The sequence below is a fragment of the Rhodamnia argentea genome, chromosome 10 (genome assembly GCF_020921035.1).
Source record: "Rhodamnia argentea isolate NSW1041297 chromosome 10, ASM2092103v1, whole genome shotgun sequence".
NCBI classification, from domain to species: Eukaryota; Viridiplantae; Streptophyta; class Magnoliopsida; order Myrtales; family Myrtaceae; genus Rhodamnia; species Rhodamnia argentea.
The window spans coordinates 6,835,634-6,851,515 of NC_063159.1; the positions used below are offsets into that span (position 1 = coordinate 6,835,634).

Consider the following 15,882-nt stretch of genomic DNA (forward strand, 5'->3'; position numbering starts at 1 on the left):
CAGGGTCAAATCGGGGGCAACTTGACATTCAAATTCCTAATCCCAGGTACTTTGTTCCTCGAAAACATTACAAACCGATAATTCCCATAATTTTCCGTACTTTTACGTAAAGAAAAGACAATTGCAAATCAAGCAGTTGTATTTTTGAATGACAATGAGAAAAAAATTTGGCAAAGGAAAACTAAGATTATGGAAAGTGGTATGTCCTGTTGTGCCTCATGAACCATGATTTTTTATTTTTATTTTTATTGTTTGTGACTGAAGTGCTTTATTTATCTACTCGGAGCTCCTCCTTGTTAAAATAATCTTTTTTTTAATCTGAGTGGTGATATGATAAAGTGAAAATATTTGAAGAAGGATGAATGTTCAGCAAATTTTTTTATTAAAAGGAAAACGAGTACAAATTTGAACTTTTTAATATTGAAATGTTTGACATAAATATCATATCATGTTTTGTAATGAAAGAGATATAAGAAATGCCACCAGAATCTAAAGCTAGTTGGTTTTCTCCGAGATGTCAGTAAAAGTATTTGGGTGAGGGCTCACGGGCCTTCGCCCAATGGCTGGTGGAGGTCGCTGGGCCTCGGCTGATGGCCGGTAGCCTCTTGCTGGCTTGACCATCAGTCGGCCTTCTAACAATATAGAAAAGAAAAGAAAATACATAAAAAAGTACTTAATTTTTTTAAAAAAAAAATCGACATCAGCTTTGGTAGTGCCACATAGGACTCAATGGTCAATTGATGGCATCCATGTCATCAATTTCTAAGTAAAATTAGCTAGATAGACTCAATTAAAAAAAAAAAAAAAGGTGTTTAGGACTCAATTGACTAAAAAAAATTAAGTACTGAATTGACATAACTGCAATAGGTTTATGATATTTTTGGTAATTTTTCTGGAAATTTATTATTGCATACATTGTAATGTTTTGTAATGGTGTGGGAATAGTGAAAGGGTAATCTGGCCTCTTGAATGATTTTCTTACGATTTCTATTTTTCTTAATTGTACTCTAATTATTCATCCTATCAATCTTCCTACTTTTTACTTAATAAAACACCACCATTTGAATCAAAAGATATTGATCGACCAAAAAAATAAATAAATCAAAAGATAGTGGAAGAAAGAGAATATATTTTACACAAATTTGAGTTTCAATAATAAAGGGTTATTGTCTCTTGTTGAATATTTTCTAATGCGTATTGTCACTGTAGTGAGAAGGAAGTAGTTTGATAAGAAAAGAAATATCATATGGGAGACATCGAATTTAAACTTTCTAATAGAAACACGAATGAGGATGATAGATAGATAGATAGATCAACGGATAATTTATTACCGTAGACTTACGATGACAATTTAGGTGATTTGTCACTTCTTTTTCCCAATATCTAATATACCTTTTATGATTTCTTTGTGTCTAATAATGACATTATACGACTTTTATGTGTGTGATATCGGTGCATCGCACGCGTATTATCCTTGTAGAAGTGATGATTGGTTAGGCAGTTTTTCGAGCCCGCTGATGCGAGGTCGACCGAAGGGCAAAATGTAACTCATTTCTTGGACTCGGCTCATCAACTTAGATCCGTTCAATCATATACAAATCCGGTTAATTCCACGTAGAAAATGTAATTAAATTTTACATTATTAATGGGACCGAGCAAGAAATGCTTAACGGCATGCTTGGCCCGCTCATTGATCAGGTCTAATCCGAAAAGTTGGTAGAGAGGGAGAAAGAGTAAGAATGGGATTCGGATCCATTCGAAGCTAACGTACGTTGTCGAAACCGGAGCAAACGTCGGAAGAAATTTCGTGGCGCAAACAGAAAAACGGCAACGACTGAAAGTGCAAATGTCATCTTCTTCTTCTTCTTCTCCTTAAACTTTCCGAAACTGTTTTCCCTTCCTCATTAGCCTCGCCGCCGTCGTAACGTCAAACCAAACATTGTCACGCTTCGCAGCATTTCCGAAAGCAGAGTTCAGACGGAGAAAGAGCAGAAGGAGAAGCAAGGATGAACGACGGAGATGTTTCGAAGCAGATTCAGCAGATGATCAGATTCATCCGCCAGGAAGCAGAGGAGAAGGCCAACGAGATCTCCGTCTCGGCTGAGGAGGTTCCTTGATCACTCTCATATCACCTGAACTATACAATTAAAAAATGCCGTCTTTTTCGGTTAATTATGTGCACCGAGGCTCTCGAAGCGCACCCTTTTCTCCATTCGAAACTGCATTCGGTTTGCAAAGAATTTGTGTTGCAATACGGGGCGATTTGAAAGTTTAGTTCAATTTCGAAATGGATCCAGGAGGAGAAAACTGATAACTGGATGTATGATCGTCCTATGAATTCTTGCTTTTGTTAAAGGGTTTCATTGGAATATGTTTCGATCCAGGAATTCAATATAGAGAAACTGCAGCTGATCGAAGCCGAAAAGAAGAAAATACGCCAAGAGTACGAACGAAAGGCGAAGCAAGTCGAAGTCAAAAAGAAGATGTGAGCTTTCAACCGAAGCACTTATTCAAGTTTTGCTGTTAAATTCTACAATGTTTGAGTCACCCTGCTAAAGAAGTGACGTGCAGAGAGTACTCGATGCAACTGAACGCATCTCGCATAAGGTTCCTTCAAGCGCAAGACGACGTTGTGAACTCGATGAAAGAATCTGCCTGCAAAGAGCTCCTGCGCGTGTCGAGCAATAACAAGGCCTACAAGAAGCTTCTCAAATCCTTAATTATCCAGGTAGTCATTGTGCTTCTACTTTCTTTAAGCTTTTCAAAAGATGCAACAACAATGTCCTATGATACTGTCAATTTTTTCTGTGACAGTGCCTACTGCGTCTTCAAGAGCCGGCCATGTTGCTCAGGTGCAGAGAGGTTGACCGGAAGCTGGTTCAATCTGTCTTGGACGATGCTAAAAGAATGTATGCCGAGAAAGCAGGAGTTGCGCCTCCTGCCATCACGCTCGACGACCATGTGTATCTCCCGCCGCCTCCCAAGGGCGTGGATTCTCACGAGCCTTCTTGGTAAAAACCAGGCCTACCTTCGCTTGCAAAAGTTTCTTTCTTTTCCTATATGTGCCGAGCGTCAATCTAATAGCTTAATCTGTCGGTTTAGGACATCTTATCCGAATGTACTTTAGCCCACATTTGCTCATAATTCCACAAGCTTGAAGAAAACTTTTTGGAATCGCTTGACGATTAACCTTCTTCTCATCCGATCTTTAGCATTGCTCTGATTCAAAAGAATTGCAATAAGAATTTTGATACTCCTCCAACTAATAGACAAGTTGTCTGAGAAAAATGTCTGACAAATCTTTTTGGCCAATGTTCGGAAGCTCGGGCGGAGTGGTGGCGGCTTCACAAGATGGTAAGATAGTCTGCGAGAACACTCTCGATGCCCGTCTGGACGTGGTTTTCAGACAGAAACTGCCTGAGGTATGGAACTGAATATCGACTAGTCATGGGGAGATCAGTAGCAATACACCTTCTGAATTCGTGTTTCCTTTTTCGGTGAATGCAGATCCGAAAGCGTCTTCTCGGGAATATGCAGATATGATTGAGCAAATACCAGAGAAGATTAGTCAAGGTCTTCATTCAGCATTTTGGATCCCTTATGTGAATCTCTAAAAATCATCTTTGAAATGGTTCCTACTTATTCTTTCTGATCTCCAGAACATGCTTGCAATGTTCTTTTTGTTTCCATGTGTGAGCGAATAACATAGGTGTTTCCATTTTTCTATAGTTTATGCCAGAAAATTTCGGTAGTTGTAAGACAAAAAGAAAGAGATCAACCCTTGAATTGACAAAAAATTCGGTAGTAGTTTGAAAAAGATTGCTAGTTTATGCATAATCCTTATCAGCTAGAAGCAGAACATCTCCTACTCCTACCGGTTTTCCCTTCCGACCCTCTGGATTTTCTACACGGTTTCTGTTTCTTTCCTGCGGCCTGACCGTTGGAAGTTCCAATCCTCCCGAATCCTCTCGAGATCGACGTGAACAGCGTCCTTGTGATTCCAGATTTGTGCATCAGCCCCTCCTTCATAAACATCTGCTCCTTCTCCAGCTCGCTGAGCCGCACCCTCATTCTCGATATTTCTGACTTAAGCTCTCGATTCTCCCTCCTCAAAGAAGCGTAATTATCTCGCGGGGACATCGGTGCGCTTGGGATGCCGCTACTTATAAAAAACGCATCTCCTGAACTCCCGGACACTGCGTTCTTGAGGCGGAGTTGCTCAAAGTAGAGGACGCGAACCGTCATCTGCAGAGGAAGCCGGTCGTTCTGGGCAGCGTGATTGCAAGCTTCTTGCGAGAGTTTCTGGCAGTCTATGAACTTGCATAGCTTCTTACTTTCATGTTCAGTTAGCATTGGGTGTGCCTGGCAAAATAGAAGGGAATTAAGATTAAGAGGACAGATCAGGTCTGATTGATAGATACTGGAGAGCTGTCAAACGGGTGGGTTGGCTTGAATATGATCCAATCCATATTGACCCATTCAACCCGTTTTGATCTATTTTCATTTAGTATAAATCTAACGATACATACTCGACATAACCCAACCCATACCCAACTCGATCCATATTACTAAATACTTTTATATTTAATCTAATTTAACAGAACTTATGAATTATTAAAAGAATTATTTAATTAAAACATTGTGTTCAATTTTTATGATTAAAAAAATAAAATAAAAATTAAACATTGACTAACGTAAGATATCTAGCTAACCCATATATAACCCATTTAGAACCCATATAAGACCGATTAAGTTATTAGTGACCCATTTAATTTTGTTAAGCAATCCGAGCTCTTGACCCATTTTGCCACCTCATAGAGCTTGGGAATGTACAGGAATGGCGGCTTTAAATCTGTCGTGATACTTCACCTTTAGATATACGTCGATTGCCCTATATAGACCGTCGTCGATAACACGAGAATAATCTGGCAATATCTCGATCATAGCGCTGAATTTCTGCAGACTCAAATACGGATCGGGGGCGACTTCCGCGAGATAGGACTCGATCAGGCTTCCCACCTTCAGTAAGGAACCGTGGCACGGGGAACCGAGGACGTCGGACTCGTACCCATTTTCTTCTTCCTCTATTTGCTGAAGAAAATTCACGAGTATTCGATGGACTGTATCGATGTCGAACAGAGAATCGCCTACCTGGATAGACGGTATCAGCAGATCATCGAGCGATACCGTTTCGAGACGAAGGGATATCCGCCGCTCTAGCTCGAACCGACAAGATAACGTGGCATCTACCATCATCGCTATCCTCAGCATCCCGAACAAGTAACCAAGGGGGATTGAAGAGCTTTTCTCCGCCGGGAGAAGGCCTACAAGAGTTTCCAAAACCAACCTCTGATCGTTTTCTCGAGTCTCCGGACTCGGTTTTGTTTTAGCCGAACTCCAAAGCTGAGATTTCTCAATGCCCTTTAGCGATGATCGAGCGTAATGCATTAGAGACATGGTGATACTATGGGGCCGAACGCCCGCCCTTCCCATGGCACGGATCACTCTGTCATAAAAGTCAATTCGCAGTACCGATAAATCATCGATCCACCAGTCGAGGCAACCGCTTTTAAGTTCGGTTGAGGGATGGTCGCACTCTAACCTTGACAAGCCAGAAACCAACTGCTCCTTAGAAGCATTCATCGCGATAGCCTCCACGCATCTATCGACGAGACTGACATCCTCGGCCATAGGAATTAAGGACTCACAAGCAGTTAGTACCTCCACCGAATGTTCGAGACTTTGAAGAACCACGTCGTCCAAGTACACCTCCGTCCGGGCAATCAGGTTCTCTTCTCTGTAGTCCTCGGTCATTTCGAGGAACTCTGCCACGCAGCGAAGTTGGGCGACGTTCGCCGTCGTGATCTGGAAGTTCATTCCGTAGCAGAATTTCATTGCGAGCTCAAAGGTTTGCGGTCCAGCTGGTATGTTGAGGAGCTCCAACTTGGATAAATCTGAATCTTTCACCTCCGCGACCAGTTTTCGGATCTTCCCGCTGCGTTGAACCAGGGGAAACTAAACAGAGGAACCAAGTGTTAGAAACAAATTATGTCTGAATCTACTACGAAGATGAGGCTCAAGCTCTCATGTCCTGTTGCTGAGCTGCAACAAGAATCTAAAGATTGCTTTCCAGTGAAAATGCAGATGCGAGACATTGACATCAACTTTCGACTGCCAAAGTTTCTTCCTTTTTCCACTTATTGAGGTGTTGCTGCCGGCATCGCAGGGCTCACAAGAATCGCACATGATTTCCATTGATGATTATACATTCACGCACATATTCAACAGACTTAGGCAATGGCATTTTACCTTGTGAAGCAGAAAAGGCTCTCCATCGACGATGATGGTGATATCCCCCGCGACATCAGAAAAGATACTGTATTCAAATAAATCTTTCTGTGAAGGACATTCTTATGCGCGAAAATCAAACATGCTATGGACAGAAAAAGCCCGAAAGACGTTTAAAAGTGGCTAAACGCATGAGGCACATTGGAAAAGAAACTTCGCTAAAAGCAGGATGCCGGAATAGAGATTTTTTCATGGAGCATGTGAGGCATGATAACAAACAAGTACTTGGAATGTAAGTTCTCGAACGGGAGATTCCCGATATCCAAGCAAAGTTATGGATGAGTTTCTGAATTCTTCGGCCTTTTGGAAGCACACACTGAAAGTTCTGTCAAGATACATTGCTCGCAAATGGCTGAACACACCACAAATGATTCACACCTAAGACTTGGGGAGTGAACTCAAAAGTCCTAGAAGTCGTCCAAACGAACAAGCAAAACGAAATCTAATCATTCTGACATCGGAGCTTCTCAAGAAATCTAAATAGCAATAGCAAATTGTTTTTCCTTTCGACCGCCGCGTAAATCACAGCATGATGGTTGCGTTTCTCAGTTCGAAAAACAACAGAAAAAGAACAGAGGAAACCAAACGAAAAGGGCCAGTCTGGTTGAAGATGGCATTGAAGAACAGCCAATAACGGCCGGGGACTATTACACCACAAAGCACAAACACTACTTCCCATATGGGACATGGATCAAAACTCAAGCCAAGATACAAAACAGAGCATCATAACCAATGAACTTGGCCGTACATTAGACCCAATTGGTCTCACTCTCACGTTCCTACAACAAAACTCTGTTTCTCGAAAAGACTTTTGAAACAGAATGAGCACCAGAACGCGAAGATAACACTCCAAGACACAGAGAGAGAGAGAGTACCGAGCAGCGAAAGTGTGGTGGTTGGAGGAGGAGACCATGTTCAGCACCGCCGTGGATCAGAGGAGGAAGCAAGAGAAGAGCATTCACTTACAAGAGAATGCGCACAAAAACGGGGGACAAAAGAGAAAATTCGAAAAGGGGATTCAATCCATGCACTGTCCAATCGGTTCTTGGTCCAAAGAAAGCCGCCCCACATTCTCATTCTCTCTGACTCTCTTTCTCTGTTCTCCATAAAACGACACGACAGGTTCCCACAGTCCCGTCAGCCACCTTTCGCTTTTCCCCTGAATAATATAAGGCTGTCTTCGTCTCGTAGTGCTTTCTCTCCCAACACTTTCACATTCCCCCTTCTCATTTTTATTTAACCGAAGGGAGTGATTCACGAAACGGGCACATCTTACTTAGGTCGCGTTGGTTTTGCGAAAAATAAATAATCTAAAGTACATTTTTTTTCCAAAATAATTGCATCATTTGAAATTATTAATCAACGAAAAAATATATTCATAATCAATGGTAATTTAGACTTCGAGGGCAACAAGAATATTTTTCGTTTATTTATTTTTATAAGAGATACGAGCGATTATATTTTTAAAAAAATAATTTTGGAATTATTCGTTTTTTTCGCAAGACAAACGCGCTCAATCGCCAAATATGTCCACCTAATTTGTTGTCGTATCTTGTAAACTGATTTTCCATACCTTCTTTTTCAAGCTCGCTCTTGGAGAAATCCTCCGCTTCGGCTTGCATCAAACACGAGCACCCGTCTCGAGAATACATCTTGATTTCGTGACGTACTTCTTCTTTCTGCATACGTAGTTCCTCGCATCGTAATTTATCGAGCGTATCGATTTTTCGTTCGTAAGTGTCTAAAGAGAGTTTTAATCTAAACAACAATTTTACCATCGGCACGAGTTGAATGCTTAAACACGGGACATCCGAGAAACGCAAGTTATCTCACTCGACAAGTCAATCTTGCATATCCATGCCGGATCTCTTTGATGATGAAGCTTACATACCGACCCAAGTTTGTTCGATTCGGAGCTTACTTTTCTCGTTTACTTTTATTTCTTTTATTCTTTTTGTGTTCCTACAGTTTGATTTTCTTCTAATGCAAGAATCTAAAGATTGTCTCATAAAATACAATTGCAAGTAATTTTTCATGGGTTTTCCTTTAAACTTATATATATATATATATATATATATATACATATATATGTATAGACACACACATTTTCAATTTTCCTTTTGCCAAAAAAGGGGAAAAATGAAAGGATTTAATACCACGAAAAATTCCAAACGTGTACATTCGTGATAAATTTATCCAAAACTAATTTTTTGACCACCAAAAACTTCAAATCGGTATACCTGTGATAAATTTACCGTATATTAATTTTCGTTAAATTTTACTGTCAAATTACTAAGTCGGATCACACGTAACAGTTGATGGATGTATCAATTTGGGCTTTTTAACTTTTGTTTGTCGTAAGCGTATAAATTTGAGTTTTTTCGTGTTATTGCCAATTTAAAGAAAAATAATATAGGGTAAATTTATTACAGGCATATTAATTTAGAATTTTAGGCGATCAAAAAATTAATTTGCATTAAATTTATCAGAAATATACTGATTTAGACTTTTCTATGGTAAAAAATTTTAAAATAAGTTTGTCAGCATATCGATTTTGGGCTTTCGGGTGATATTAATCCAAAAAGAAAAAGGCAAAAGTTGACCTCGTCAATAACAGAGCATGCAGAAAAGGAAACTGGAGAGGGCGTATAGGAGCGTGGTGAAGGGGCTCGGAACTCAATAAAGACGCCATTATTGGAGAGAAGTTGATCGCCTTCGCTTTTGCAGCTAACGGGGAATGTGGCCTTCTTTCCTTTTCTTGTGGGGTGGCGTTGGAGTGGGGAATAGAATGGTATTTTAAGTGCCTTCCTGTCGTTTCAAATTCATATGTGGCAGTGTGTAAGAGTTGATGTCGGGTTTTAGTTTGTTTGAGATTGTTGTGTCCCGTTTGTGCGTGCAAAACTCCAGTTTAGCAACAAACATCAATTATGATATCTATTTCCGTATCTTTTTTATGTCGCGAAAAGTGAATGATTTGAAAAATACTTTAGAAAAATAATCACTTGTGTCGCTTGGAATAAACAGTAAATGAATTGTTCACTAAAGATGGTGAGGTTTGCGCTTCTTCGACGTTGTATCGATAGATAGTTGGTGCTTTACTGTATGTGTCTATGATCGGACCATATATTAGTTTCGCTGTGAACTTAGTTAGTTAATTCATGCATCAACCAAGGTTACCTCATCTCCGGGCTGTCAACCCTATATACTAATGTTTAGCCAGCACATCCACTAATGGAATACTCATCGAGCGGTGTCCTCCCACTTCATTGACTGCATATGTGGATGTAGATTGGGATGAATGCTTTGCCACTCGACAGTCTACCTCAGGTTTTTCGTACTTTTCTATGCACCAATCTTGTTTCGTGGAGTGACAAGAAGCAACCCATTGTGGCCGTTTTAGTACACAAGCTGAGTATCATGCTGTCGCTCATTGTGCTATTGAAACTATTTGGATTCGTCATTTACTTTGTGAACTTGTGATCTCCCTCTGTAGTCCTTTCATAGTTCATGTGACAACATATATACCGCCTATTTTGCTCTCAACCCCGTGTTTCTTGCTCACACCAAATACATTGAGTTGGATTATCACTTTATTCGAGAGCGGGTTACTTCCGACAATCTAGGTGTTTGTTACGTGCCTATAGCATATCAATTGGCAAATAATCTTCACTAAGGGACTAACAAGCTCGTGTCATGCGCTATTGAGATCCAATCTCTCAGTTATTACACCTACTTCGGATTAAGAAAGACTATTAATGCGTAATTCACGTATATTATGGGGTATTTCTATAATTTTACATTTCATATGTGCCCTTATTGTGCTTTAGTCACTCTCATAAATATATAACATATAACCATAATTGAGATTAAGCCACCATTAACACTTTATCATCATATTCTCTTTGACTCTAAAACATCAACAGGTAGATCATCCTGTAAGCATTCCTAAAGAATCACCTAGTGATGTCATCCCTATCTCTTAGCAATTTGACCCCAAGAAAATGAAGATGGTGCTTGCACCCACATAAGGACGCCTTGTTGTGGCTCGCTAAGTCGTTCATAGTGCAAAATTCATGCCTCTGTGTAATTCACAGTACTAATTCTTGGTGTTTCCATTGGTTGGTTTGCTATGATTTCTGGTATTTTCATTCTAGTTCCCTCCTGAAACAATTTTTGTAGGAAAAAGCGTGAGGCCGGAGCTCATCAGACGAAGAGGGAAGGTTACGGCGGAGATTGGAGATTGGAGATGAGAGAGAGAGAGAGAGAGAGAGAGAGAGAGAGAGAGAGAGAGTTGCAACGTCAAAGCCAGGGTGTTGCCGGAGGGGATGCCGGTGACGAGGGACTATAGGTGCAATAGGGTTTGCGTCTGTGTGGTTGTTGTTGGATGCTTGACCTCTCTTTTTCTTCTTGTCAACTTTACTCACCATGTAATATTTGTTGGAGTTGTCCCACGTCGTTTGTCGAAGAGGCTAGTGATTGGTTTATAAGTATGATGAAAAGTCTCATCATTTGAGCTAACTTTTGGAATGAGAGATGCTCAAGACCACCTAACACTGGTATTAGAGTCTAGGTTATCAATAAGCCTGAACCTAACAGTCACACGGGAGAAATACGGATTGTCGCTGCCTCCGACCCATGGCCCAATGTGTGAGGGGGAGATTGTTGGGGTTGTCCCACCTCGGTTGTAGAAAGGGCTAGTGGTCGGTTTATAAGTATGAGGAAAAGTCTCATCCTTTGAGCTAGCTTTTGAGATGAGAGAGGTCAAAGACCACCCAACAATATTTAACTTCGAATATTTCAAAAGTCACAGGCTACTTTGATCATGTGTTGACCTTGCCAAATCATATGTTGAGTCACACAATTCAAGGCAGCAAATAAATTTTCGATTATCTCAATTTCACAACTATTCACGAGCTTTTTTTTTGTGTTGCTGTTAAGTAAATAAGTATAAGAACCACGTTAAAAAAAGTAGGTGGAATAATCATGTAAGCAAAAGATGTCGCGAGAAATGGCTCAAAGACTAACAGTAGACCCTTTTCAAATCTACAAAAAATAGTCTTGAATAATATGAAAGTATATGGACGATGATTTTGGATCATTTATGTCATTTTTCTATCGCTTATGCATAATTATTATATTTCTCTATTAATGAACACGTTTATTCATGGAGTAGCCATATGTAGATGTGAATGGACAGGTGTTGATTCTCCACCGCACGTAATAGTTCAATTACAGGTGAAATGTCTCGTAATTCCTTTTCCTTCCTGTTTCGGAATTTATGAGATTGTCACGTAATAGTTCACGCCTCAGACATTTTAAATACCAACCTTAGTGCTTTCCATTGTACGGTTTAGTAAAATAAGTCTTTCTCATCTTTCCTTTATTAGCCTAATAATAGACAATCATATTCTTGCTATTCCAAGGAATTAAAAAAAAAAAAAATACACATGCGACAAAAGTTCTATACGTCATCCCCAATTTCTAGTTCAGTACGATTTTCGTCCTCTTTCTCATGACACCATTGCGCATCCTCAAGCAAAACCCCATGAGTGAAGAGACTGAATTGCTCCTTTCATACTATGCCAACCACAAATTGAGGTTGTTGTGGTGTCCACGACCTCAACTCTCAAATTGAGGTCGCTATAATGGTGACCTTACTCATCAGACACGCGACCCAATGATAAAGAAATGGGATGGGATTGAGATCTTGCGTTCTGTAAAGAGGTAGAGTAAAAATTTGAGAAAGAAGAAATTATAGTAAGATAGACAAGGGGAAAAAAAAAACAGAACAAGAAGAAGTAGTTGTGGTGAGCTTATCAGGGTGGGTCGCAATTGCCGGCCTCGTCAAAAGTCGAGCCCCAATTCTAGGCGCCCACTAGAGGGGGACAAAGGACACAATCGTTCAAAGGTGGCGTCGTAGTGGACACAAGCAGAGTAGATTCAAAAGGGCTTTTTTTTTTTTTTTTAATGACTTAAAGAAGTGGTGCCTCGAGTTTTTTTTTTTTTCTTTAACGGTGTTCTACATATCAAAAAAGTTTCTTTAGAGAGATTCCCAAAAGGAAAACAAAAAACTATATACTCAATTACTCATCTTCCTAATAAAGACAAGAAACACATTTCAACGATAAATTGTTGTAATTCACCAAAGATTTTTTTTTTAATGTCAGAAACAATACAAATATGAGTACAGAATTCGTTATTTATCTATTATTTTCTCCTTCCTAGATTTTTATTAAAAGATTGTGCATTATATACCTATCAATCTTAGAAAAAAGAAACTTGATTAACATAACCGTACGTATTACAATTCTCCACGTGTCGGCAGCGCCGGTTTATTACTAGTAGAAACTAAGACAAATCACTATACCGATATTTCATCGTGCACGAAAATTTAAAATGGTGCCCGGACAATTTATTGCAAGAATGATAAGATTACTGAAAGTAAAAACGAATCCATCATATAAAGGCTCAAACCCTGGACTCTAAGGGGTTGGACCCCTCGAATGCATAACATTATACTAATCGAAGCCAACGCATATCATTTGCACAATCTCTTACACCCTCTTGCGTCGACGACATGTTAGTGTATCATGCATCAAGTCATGAAACATAACACGAATATGTCCATTTTGAAGTGAGCGCGTTTGGTTTGTTGTAAATCGACGATGCTAACGATGGTTTTGAGAAACCTCTGCGAAGCAAGTGAAAGCACACGAGTAGCTATTTCGAGATTCCGATTTCAGAAAGACGAGATTTGGGCACCCAAATTTCGGACCAAAACTTCCTACTCCAAAACTTTCATCAACTATCCGACCACAAAAGCTATAAGTCGAGGCACGTTGTCTTATTCATCTGACGACGAAGGTGTAAGAATTTTTCTTTGAAGCGGCTGTAATTGCGCCCTCGATGTCTGGAACTCGAGATAAATTCGAAGATCACGTCTGTCATTTTATAAGCACGTGATTTGCGTGCATTTAACTCATAAAAACAAAACCACAAGAATGCTACACAAAGGACAGGGAAGTCTGGTCAAGAACTGGGAAAAGTTGGGGATACAAGGTTGGGCTTCGAATTGATTGAGGCCCAGGGACACGAATCAAGATTTTTTTTTAATACGAGTTAAAATTAAGAGTTTTTAATGTATAATGAAGCCCACATGGCTTGCATTTAATTGGACCGACAGTGAATGAGCTTAAATAGATGAGTTGGACTATATAATGTCGGAGGGGCCGGAATTTGCTTCGTGAGACTCAAGTTGGAATGATCGATTTATTAAATAATATTACTTGAGAAACAATTCAGAAAACTGCTTGAAGTTGAATTAGGACATAAGAACCCTCCGCCCCAGGGTTACTCCATTGCAGCGGTATCGACAGACACCCGAAGAGCTACTTTCATCTTTGTCCGAATTGGTCGACCAATTCTGTTTGGTCCACAAGCTCGACTTCCATTACTCATCCGAGGCTTCCTTCGGACGTTCTCAGCGAGCTCTAGTGTAAGGTTTGCAACTCTCAGCCACTAGCAACGTGCGAATTGACCGTGAACTTGGCCGAGCACTTCCCTAGCTGCGAGCACAACCGTCAGCTGTTCTTGTCTAGCCCACCATCATCGTCGATCGTCGTCCTTGGCCAAGAACCTAGCCCCTGCATATGATCTGCCGGTTCGAATTAGGAACACTATTTTCAAATTAGGTAATGTCCCTTTTCCGAAGTGATGCTCTAGATTACTTATCCATTTTAAATAGATTGTTATCTAACTTGGAATTTATTTTGAAATATTAGGCATTATCCGGTTTTGATTTGATTGACAGAAAATCATTATAGTTATTAACTTGATCTCCAAGACTTAATTATTTTGATTTTTTAAAGTCACGATTAACTTAATCCAAGAGACATGGGGTGGGTTGGATATGCTTTTATCTTTAATTTTGACATCTTTCCTATTCAGAAAATACCACGAAATTGCATTTCCAATAGAATCTAAATAGATTTGCATGTTGAATTAGAATATATATTAGATAAGATTGTAAGTTAAATTATAAACAAATATTAGATAAGATTGCATGTCAGATTAGATAAGATTCTAGATAGCATTGAATATTAGATTAGTAAAGAACTTTTGGATAAGATTGCATGCTATATATTATCTATAAGTGAAGATAATTTTTCAAAGTATAATAGGGTTTAACTTAGATTATTTCCTAGCATCGAATTGGATGTTATCTTACTTTAGACAATTTAGTTTCATTTATTGTTAATTATGAACATTCATAAAAATAAAAAATATCAGGAATGTATTTAACTTGGATTATTTCATAGGTTAATTGCATCTTGTCATGCCATTATTGCCATGTTGTCTCTGTTGCCATGCTATCGCTCTTGGCATGTTGCCGTGTCACCATGCATTCCATGTCATTTAGAATTGCATGTTTAGATTGATTTAATTAGAATTTGTATGTTATGATAGAATAAGTCTAATTTTGCTCGTCATTAGATTTAGGTCATGCATTCTCATGACATATTTGAATAGCTTGCATTCTCTTATGCCTTAAATAAGATGAAACCCCCAAAAATCATTCGATATTTTGCTTTGCTTGAATTTCAATTTTTTCTTATTCTTAATTTATCGCTTTGATTATTCGTTGTTAAGCCGTTGATTGTGCACCTACATAAACACTTTTTGCATGTTGGTGGTTAGGTTTTAAAATGAATTTAAGTTGCCTGCAAAACATTTTTTGAAAATAAGAGAAAAAGTGCCGAAATGGCATTAGAGAAATCTAGTGTAATCAAGTCGGAGATCTCATAATCTCTGATTTATAGAAGTAAAGTAATTCTCCCACACTTTACTTTTTTCTGATCGACCCATCAAAAAACTGATTAGTGACGACTCCAAATAAAAATACTTTGCATATTGAAAACTTCACCCAGGTGGTGAATTGGTATGGGCTTGGAGAATTTAATTTATTTTTAATTATGAACTTTCATAAAATAAAAAATGTCATGAGCGTATTTAACTTGGATTATTTCATAAGTTAATTGCATCTTGTCATGCCATTGTTGCCATGTCATTGCTCAAGCCATGTTGCCGTGTCACCATGCATTCCATGTCATAAATGCCATGTCATTTAGAATTACAAGTTTAGGTTGACTTAATTAGAATTTGTATGTTATGATAGAATAAGTCTAATCTTTCTCGTCATTGGACTTAGGTCATGTATTCTCATGTCATATTTGACTAGCTTGCATGCTCTTATGCCTTAAATAAGAGGAAACCCCCAAAGCTCATTCGATAATTAGCTTTGCTTGAATTTCATTTTTTTCTTATTCTTTATTTATCGCTTTGATTATTGGTTGTTAACTCACTAATTGTGCACATGCATGAATACCTTTTTGCATGTCAGTGGTTAGGTTATAAAATGAATTTAAGCTACTTACAAAACATTTTTTGAAAATAAGAGAAAAGATACCGAAAGAGTATTAGAGAAATCTAGTGTAATCAAGTCAAAGAACTCATAATCATTGGTCCGTAGAAGAA

At 38.9% G+C, this 15,882-nt stretch overlaps 5 protein-coding genes across 7 annotated transcripts in view; 4 read left to right on the forward strand and 1 right to left on the reverse strand.

Annotated features, from left to right (window-relative positions):
• Positions 1-110, forward strand: part of LOC115750544 (acid phosphatase 1-like) — a 39,198-nt gene extending 39,088 nt beyond the window's left edge. For 2 of the 3 annotated variants that reach the window (XM_048285980.1, XM_048285979.1), the window contains exon 5: positions 70-106. The gene's annotated coding sequence lies outside the window, so the exon portion shown is untranslated. Of the gene's footprint in view, positions 1-69 lie in introns of all 3 variants that reach the window. The other variant, XM_048285978.1, reaches the window with a different exon arrangement.
• Positions 1-140, forward strand: part of LOC115750542 (acid phosphatase 1-like) — a 39,239-nt gene extending 39,099 nt beyond the window's left edge. Inside the window, exon 5 of the mRNA XM_030687989.2 lies at positions 81-140. The gene's annotated coding sequence lies outside the window, so the exon portion shown is untranslated. The remainder of the gene's footprint in view (positions 1-80) is intronic.
• LOC115750563 (protein FAR-RED ELONGATED HYPOCOTYL 3) overlaps positions 1-15,882 on the forward strand; it is an 874,908-nt gene that overhangs the window by 72,060 nt on the left and 786,966 nt on the right. The window lies entirely within an intron of this gene.
• Positions 1,726-3,658, forward strand: LOC115750546 (V-type proton ATPase subunit E2-like). Its single transcript, XM_048285984.1, has 7 exons — positions 1,726-1,848; positions 1,956-2,108; positions 2,385-2,485; positions 2,572-2,728; positions 2,815-3,011; positions 3,323-3,422; positions 3,508-3,658. Exons 2-7 carry the CDS (start codon positions 2,007-2,009, stop codon positions 3,541-3,543), a joined length of 693 nt encoding a protein of 230 aa, XP_048141941.1. The 5' UTR covers positions 1,726-1,848; positions 1,956-2,006; the 3' UTR covers positions 3,544-3,658.
• On the reverse strand, positions 3,764-7,407 carry LOC115750540 (BTB/POZ domain-containing protein At3g08570). The gene is made up of 4 exons (XM_030687979.2): positions 7,224-7,407; positions 6,310-6,376; positions 4,870-6,015; positions 3,764-4,362 (listed from the first exon to the last, which is right to left on the reverse strand). The coding sequence occupies exons 1-4, from the start codon at positions 7,259-7,261 to the stop codon at positions 3,844-3,846; spliced, it is 1,770 nt and encodes a 589-aa protein (XP_030543839.1). The 5' UTR covers positions 7,262-7,407; the 3' UTR covers positions 3,764-3,843.